Consider the following 8,126-nt stretch of genomic DNA (forward strand, 5'->3'; position numbering starts at 1 on the left):
CGTGTGTATGTGTGTATGTGTGTATGTGTGTGTGTGTGTGTGTGAGTGAGGGGGGGGGGGGTCCAATGAGAGACAAATGTTATGTATTATTAGGCCGATCACATAAGTGTCAAAACCAGTTGCTATATACAGGTAAATTATGAGGCTAATTTAAAAATGTGAGTAAAAATGAACATTAAAAAGGCCTAGGCATTTTTACTGATCCATTGATTTGGTTTAACTTGCTACTTGGTTTAGCAAGTTTTCAGTGTAGGCCTAATTGTTGGCAATCACACAAAATTATAAATGGATCGAAGTTACTGTGAAATGCAATTTAAGGTTATAAAAAAAAAGAAAACGAAACCAGGTTATGCATTTGCAAATGAATGTCAGGGCTTTGGGTCAGATGTCAAACAAACTAAGAAACTCAGCAGTGCTTCTATACAAAAACAGGGTTTTTTTTACCCATAAATTATTCACAGTAATATAATTTCTATTGAATACAACTCACGTTTCTATTTACATGTAAGTACCATCTTCTCAATGTTGAAACTTCTATAAATTGCAGTCTTTGTTTTGGCCACTGTTCCACGCTATAAAACTGCATCTATTCCTGGTAAGAGTCCTCCGTCCCCGTGCAAACATATCAACATTTGGACCAAAAACGGCACATCTTGCACAAATTCCACGTTGCTTTTTGTAGGCTACCAGTAGTCTGTTTTCCCCTTGCCTAAGAACTTTCGTTCTCTGACGTATGAACAAGGAGAGAGGAGTTCGGTTTGTGTTTTTTCAGTAACTGTGTTATTTTCTCGTCATCTGAATTGGGGTCCAGGGGTTTGTTATAATCATCATCGTCGTCTTCATTTTCCGAGGCCCCTTTCAGCCTCTCGGTCTCTGAATCCTGCTTCTTCTTCGCTGATGCCATCTCGGCCGCATGTCTTTTTCTCCACTTGGTTCTTCTGTTTTGAAACCATACCTAAAAAGTGAATAAGCTTCGATTAAATACTTGCTCCTTAAATAATAGTGGTTTGTGTCTTTGAAATGTAAAATATATTTTAGATACAAAAATGATTACTTCTGGTTCGCCTGTAATACAATAATTTATTGTTTGATTTGACCTCAACCTGAGAAAAAGCTTAATTGGACTATGGTCGGTTCATCACAAAAGTTTTTTTGGTAGCAATAAACAAACATAAATGTAGGCTAGCCTGTAAGCGTAGCAATCACATTGAATAAGCTGTAGCCAATACACTATTTATATAAGGTAAGAATAGATAATAGAATAGATTCCATAAATATTCAAGATGAAATTAAGGTAATTACGCATGTATTTTCGTTTTTATACTACAGAATTGCCATGGATATAAAAAATCAGGGCTTTATATTTATTCTTACCTTTACTTGGCTTTCTGTCATTCCCAACGAATAGGCAAGCCGTGCTCTTTCTGGACCAGCAAGATATTTCGTTTGTTCAAACGTCTTTTCCAGAGCAAAGATTTGCTGTCCAGAGAACGTTGGACGTGTATGTTTTCTTTTTCCATCCTTGTCAAGAAGAACAGAATTCTGGTCTGGAATAATATTTGAAAAATTAACGTTATCCAATGTTTTACTGAACATAATTGACACGCCTAGGCCTGCACATGATTTCTTTATTACCTTATTACGCTTGCATTTCGTGGTAACACAATTAAATTCATAGTCATATTTTAATTAATATACTGATCAGGCCTACGAAAAAACACAACATTTGCTAAATTCAATATAAAATTCCTTGTTGCCAAGGTTGTACTTACGGGGGGAACATGCGAATCTGGCGTCTCTCCAGTGTGGACTTTGCATGACGCCTGGCCAAAAAATCGGAGTCCTGCCCGGTAGATCAGTTAACGGTTTCGGATAGCGGGCCACTGCCACTGCTGCAGCACTTGGGCTGAAGTAAAGTCCATGGGGTGGCGGAGGACTTAGGCTACTAAATCGGGGCAGCCCTGACAAAATTCCGGCAGACGAGGAAGCCGCAACTGCAGCTGCTGCTCCCGCGGAAACAACTGCAGGACGACTGAGGATGTCATTTATTCCGTGAGGGGTGGCGATCGAGAAATGTTGGAGTGATCCGAGAGAGGAGAGTCCTGCGGAGGTTTTGATCCCTGGTGAGGAGACCGGGATGCCACCGGGATTTGGCGAGGTGGCAGTAGGTGAGGTAGAAGACGTTGAAGAGAGTGGGTAGGCTGGGTACAGTTGGGTCTTCATCTCGGTCATGCTGTGCAGCGCTGCTAAAGGAGGGGTGCTCAGGAGAAAAGCGCTCTGTCGGGACCCGTCCATCTGCCCCACGGCTAACATAACCAATAACTAATTAAATGCAGGGTTGAGCCAAAATATCCTCGACGTTTACAAGAAAGTCAGATCTTTTTGAGAAAAATTTAGACCAAACAGGAGAACAGTCTACAAGTTTCTGGTGAGACTATATGAGCACAACTCTGAATGTTCCAGTGTGCACCCGAAAAGTGACTCGCTTATAATAAAAATGTCCAGGTTGGAAACGACCAGAAAGCTTGGCCCACATAAATATATCCTTCTCAAAACCAACCACTGTTTCATCTAAAACTCACTGTCCATGTTTGAGATAAAACTCCGTATGTCAAATATGTAACAAAAGTCACTCGAAGGCAATGTAGGCTATTTCCTATAGTCCCCCAGGTCGTTTGAGCTGATTGCTTCAAAGATGTTTGTTGAATGTTTGAAATATATGGACAAAAAAGCAGTCTACTATTTATTTGCAACACACAGGATTTTTGAGATAATAAAACATTATCATCTCTTTCCTATGTCTATTGCCGCAAAAGTCAAAACTTTAAGAGTAAAAGACTGAAAGAGTAGGGGGTGTTTCTGTCGCGATTGGGTAACCCTGCTATGACGTAGGAAGCGTATCAAGCGCCAACGCCAACTGGATTTAAGAGTGTGTCCTCATTGGCTCTCCATCATAGCTTTAATTTGCACATTTAAAGAGTTGCCATCAAACTCGAACACAAAAGCACAGAATCAATAGAGTCAGTTGTGTGTATTCCTGGTCTAAGGCGATTGTTTAATAAATGGCCTCGAGCAGCCTTATAGACACGAGACCGTGGATAATAACGGAACAAATGTTAATTTTTGGGGATCCTCATGAGGTTCTCTTTGTAAAGACTTTACATGACCAAAAATATGTAGGGAAACGGAAACTTGTGAATGAATCATGAGGGACAAGTTTAGAGAAAGCCTGGGCTATCAAGGCCCATTTGGCCTTTTAAGGATGGATAAAAAAATGTAATTGGCTCTAGAAATTGGAACATTCAAAGGCCTTACACTACATCTTGACCATGACCTAAACACAGCCACGTGTACTTCAAATATACTATAAAACGTAAATGTATTGTCTATTTGGTGGCGAGGAGCATGCCAGATGTGCATAAATGACTTCACATTTTGGTATTTCTGCCGGAAGCACAGTTATTAGTTTTTACCTTCCCCAAAAATGTTTTAGCCAAGTGTTGTGCAAACATCCTCATCGCTAACGTCACAAAACAAACACAACCAGAAATTATGAAAATATTTTAAAAAACCTTAAGCGGATTCAATTACACAGGGGTGCACTTAAAATGCATTCAACGTGATAAAATGACCTATGGATCAAATCTGAGACTGAACCATTTCAATACTTCAGCGACATCCTGTGGTATAGTCTTTTAACCTATTTCACCAGAAGTGCAGCATTGGCCATCTGGAACACTGGCACCATCTTGTGGCTATAAGGTGTTGCAAGGCTGCTCAAACGCAGTCAGACTCATCGAAATTGATGCTGTCCGAGAGAACAACTCATGTCTCTTGGTACAAGTCTGTATCTAAATATTGTTAACTCAACTTCAAGGTTAATGGGCAGTTAGACGCAAACAAACTACTCCTTGCAGGTCATTGCTTCACCCACCAGCCTACAACCACCTCTCAACCACAAATGTTTATGATTTAAAAACCCCAAAGTGCAAACAATTCTTTAGAACTATTTTTTTTAATGCAGCAAAGTTTGAAATATGGCTTAATTTCAACCAGTGATCACAAATTCCACATTTACACCCAAAAATGACATGAATCCCAATTGTTGTTAAGAAGTGTCCCATTTTATTTACATTTACTCCCGCGCCATGAGCTTTTGCTTCTTCAGCTTCTTCTGAGAGACCTGCAAGGAGACGAAGACAAACCGTCACACATCAATCATACCAACCAAACATCTTCACTATACTGGAGAAGTGTCTGGTTGCTCAGTTTCGATTTGAATTTCTTTTCATGGGTAATCCAAAGGTGTCCTAAGCTGTCATCATTGCAACCGAGAAACTAACCTCTGGGTGAACACTTGATTTGACAAGATACAGAGGATTTGCTCATTTCACACCAAATGAGGAATACAAAAAGTCAAACTAATGTCCCAATTAAAATAAGGGGGGGGGGGGGGGGGGGGGGGGGGGGGTTACGTGACGCCAACATGTAGAACCACACAGGGGACATGTTCCAGTCCTGAATGTTCAGTGCAACAGGTCATCAACCTCCAGTATTGCACACGTACCTTCTTCTTCTGGGCCACCTCCTCCTCGGGCTTGGGGACGATCTGCTCCTTCTCGGTGAGGATCATCTCGATGTGGCACGGGGAGCTCATGTAGGGGTTGATGCGGCCGTGGGCACGGTACGTGCGCCTGCGCATCTTGGGGGCTTTGTTGACCTGGATGTGCTCGATCACCAGGGAGTCAACATCCAGACCCTGCAAGAGAGACAGACAGACAGACGGGGGTCACAGGTCAATAACCGCAGTCTCAACATCCATCTAGGACAGCTACAAGGCAAGATGGAAGCATTGATAGCTCAGATTAAAAAAAAAAAGTTGTTTCATGGTTAATACAAAGGTGTCCTAAATGGTCATCATAGTAATCAAAACGCTTCCATGCGAGACTGAACATTTAGCCTGGTCTATCATGGTCTTGACATAAAGGGGGGTGGACGGATCGGTTATCTAGAGGTTGGCCATGATACCTTGAGCTCAGCGTTGCTCTCGGCGTTCTTCAGCATGTGGAGGAGGAACTCTGCGCTCTTCTTGGGCCAGCGTCCCTGCGTCCAGTCAAACTGCTTGGCCTGTGGGGGAAACGAGACGTCTGGACGGGCACTCAAACTCGACGGACCCTCGTCATTCATGAGAGGTCACTGGCCGTGCTCAGATATAAATCGTGTGTTTTCATGGTTATTTCCAAAGGTGTCCTAAGATTGTCATCATAGCAGACCCAAGTTGTTACTTCTGCCTTCCCCCTCGCAGGGAAACACTACTACAACTCCCAGTCAAAATGCAACTTTGCAGCGTCTGGAACCAGCAGCTTACCTGAGCACACCTGCCGACACCGCCGTTGTAGCGACGGAAGGGGACACACTGGTGCTTGACAACCACGTCCCTCAGGTACTTGTTGGCCTTGCGGATGTGCATGCCTTTGATGGCCTGAGCTGTCTCACGGGTGTTCTGTTGGGTCAGGTGACAACATCCATCAACATCCAATGTCCACAGAAGAGGAAGGTTTGGCATTTCTAGGCCAGAATGCTTCTTTGCTCAGATATTATTGTAGTTATTGTCACGTTGAATTCCAAAGGTCTCCAATGTTGTCATCATTGCAAAGCATTCGGTCTATGGAGGACCCTCTGCCCTTGAGTTCAGTATAATTAGCATGATTCTTCTTCGCAGTCAGAACTATTATGAAGTTGGTGGAATCCTACCTTGAAGTGCACCCGGAGATTGGAACCCCTGGACTTGCATGCTATGGGGTAAAGATGATTGCCATTAAGGATGATGTAAACATCGATAAAGGCGATATAACTTAGTGACACTGAAACATGAACTATACTCACACTTAGTGGGGTTCTCGGGGTCGAGCGAGTAGCGGACCATATTCAGAGATCTGGAAATTAACATGAGCCATTAAATGAAAACTTAAAGACGTCAGACATTTGACGTTTACTACCTAGTTAGCCAACTAGCACAATTTCGCTACAAAGCACACAGGAAAATCTCAAACCCGTTATGATATATCAGCATACATATCGCAAATCCATGTGGATAACGTACATTATTTTAGATCAATAACGTATTTTTCGGCTGAAAACCTTGCCAGTAAAACTAACTATGGATTAGCAATGCACAAGTTCTAGCTACACCCATGCATTGTTATTAGCCAGCATGAGAAAGCCAACTTGTCTAGGATATTGTAGCATGATTTCAGTAAAAATTCAATTCACAGATCAAGACTAGGGAACGTTCTATATACACTTGACTTTTGGGTATAACAACGCTACCGTTTGCAATCCACTAAAGCTGGCAAAAAGGAAAAATGGCTGAAAACCGACATGCTACAGTACAGAAGATAATGTCGGGAGTTACTAAGTTTCAGACAACAAAAACACGTCCATATACACATCTAGGGAACTATAACCTTTAGACTATCTATAACAAGTCCTTTAAAATAGGGGATACGTAGGATGCAACAGATAAAGGAGGATTTTTAAGATATTGATGTCCACCGTATAACATAAGTTCACCTACATTCTCAGGCCGCGGAAGGGAAGAGAAAGCAAGATGCATTCTGGGAGTAAAAATCCTGTTACTTCGTCTCGTGAGAACTCCAGACACCAGTTTTCAACGAGACTACAGACATGAAGGCGACTGCATATGCACGAACTCGGCGCATTCATGTTTTTTCCCGACTGACTTAATAAATCAGTATCTTCCATGTTATTGCAGCCCTCACAATTATATGTGTATACATGTGATTACCAGGGCGTTGGATTCGAAACGAGCTGTGGATAAATTAGTTTTACATCGTTATCAACTGTGACATAACATGAGTTGCAACTTGCACGCAGGTTACTAGTTTGGTGATGTCAACATAAGTAAGGTTACTGTACAGTAGGGGCCTTCAAACCTTTTGCTGCAAGGGACAGATAATTTTTCCTTTCTTTAATGTGGGGCCGGGTCGTTCTGTAACAGTAAATTACATGGTTCGGAGTGACTACCAGTATTATTGTGGAGATGTTACTATGAACGAGACTAGTTTATTATTTTGTTATGCACCGCACATCCGTACATATCAAGGTATATACAGGTCCTTCTAAAAAAATTAGCATATTGTGATAAAGTTCATTATTTTCCATAATGTAATGATAACAATTAAACTTTCATATATTTTAGATTCATTGCACACCAACTGAAATATTTCAGGTCTTTTATTGTTTTAATACTGATGATTTTGGCATACAGCTCATGAAAACCCCAAATTCCTATCTCAAAAAATTAGCATATTTCATCCGACCAATAAAAGAAGTGTTTTTAATACAAAAAAAGTAAACCTTCAAATAATTATGTTCAGTTATGCACTCAATACTTGGTCGGGAATCCTTTTGCAGAAATGACTGCTTCAATGCGGCGTGGCATGGAGGCAATCAGCCTGTGGCACTGCTGAGGTGTTATGGAGGCCCAGGATGCTTCGATAGCGGCCTTAAGCTCAGCCAGAGTGTTGGGTCTTGCGTCTCTCAACTTTCTCTTCACAATATCCCACAGATTCTCTATGGGGTTCAGGTCAGGAGAGTTGGCAGGCCAATTGAGCACAGTAATACCATGGTCAGTAAACCATTTACCAGTGGTTTTGGCACTGTGAGCAGGTGCCAGGTCGTGCTGAAAAAATGAAATCTTCATCTCCATAAAGCTTTTCAGCAGATGGAAGCATGAAGTGCTCCAAAATCTCCTGATAGCTAGCTGCATTGACCCTGCCCTTGATAAAACACAGTGGACCAACACCAGCAGCTGACATGGCACCCCAGACCATCACTGACTGTGGGTACTTGACACTGGACTTCAGGCATTTTGGCATTTCCTTCAGGGTCCGGTCACCTCTTCTCGTTGTGCAGCGTTTTTTGCCACACTTTTTCCTTCCCACAGACTTCCCACTGAGGTGCCTTGATACAGCACTCTGGGAACAGTCTATTTGTTCAGAAATTTATTTCTGTGTCTTACCCTCTTGCTTGAGGGTGTCAATGATGGCCTTCTGGACAGCAGTCAGGTCGGCAGTCTTACCCATGATTGCGGTTTTGAGTAA

General features: G+C 42.1%; 2 protein-coding genes and 3 non-coding genes across 5 annotated transcripts; all 5 read right to left on the reverse strand.

Moving 5' to 3' along the window:
- Window positions 1-348: 348 nt before the first annotated feature.
- nkx6.1 (NK6 homeobox 1) lies at window positions 349-2,803 on the reverse strand. Its single transcript, XM_047014784.1, has 3 exons — window positions 1,773-2,803; window positions 1,375-1,547; window positions 349-955 (listed from the first exon to the last, which is right to left on the reverse strand). Exons 1-3 carry the CDS (start codon window positions 2,311-2,313, stop codon window positions 710-712), a joined length of 960 nt encoding a protein of 319 aa, XP_046870740.1. The 5' UTR covers window positions 2,314-2,803; the 3' UTR covers window positions 349-709.
- A 1,299-nt stretch (window positions 2,804-4,102) lies between these two features.
- On the reverse strand, window positions 4,103-6,629 carry rpl17 (ribosomal protein L17). The gene is made up of 7 exons (XM_047014785.1): window positions 6,578-6,629; window positions 5,887-5,936; window positions 5,755-5,795; window positions 5,369-5,503; window positions 5,029-5,127; window positions 4,568-4,759; window positions 4,103-4,183 (listed from the first exon to the last, which is right to left on the reverse strand). The coding sequence occupies exons 2-7, from the start codon at window positions 5,924-5,926 to the stop codon at window positions 4,136-4,138; spliced, it is 555 nt and encodes a 184-aa protein (XP_046870741.1). The 5' UTR covers window positions 5,927-5,936; window positions 6,578-6,629; the 3' UTR covers window positions 4,103-4,135.
- Window positions 4,261-4,330, reverse strand: LOC124463258. The gene has a single exon (XR_006955545.1). It is a non-coding gene; the product is annotated as a small nucleolar RNA SNORD58 (small nucleolar RNA).
- On the reverse strand, window positions 4,856-4,926 carry LOC124463260. The gene has a single exon (XR_006955547.1). It is a non-coding gene; the product is annotated as a small nucleolar RNA SNORD58 (small nucleolar RNA).
- LOC124463259 lies at window positions 5,202-5,271 on the reverse strand. Its single transcript, XR_006955546.1, has one exon. It is a non-coding gene; the product is annotated as a small nucleolar RNA SNORD58 (small nucleolar RNA).
- Window positions 6,630-8,126: the final 1,497 nt, after the last annotated feature.

Source organism: Hypomesus transpacificus, unplaced genomic scaffold (genome assembly GCF_021917145.1).
Source record: "Hypomesus transpacificus isolate Combined female unplaced genomic scaffold, fHypTra1 scaffold_27, whole genome shotgun sequence".
Classification (NCBI taxonomy): domain Eukaryota; kingdom Metazoa; phylum Chordata; class Actinopteri; order Osmeriformes; family Osmeridae; genus Hypomesus; species Hypomesus transpacificus.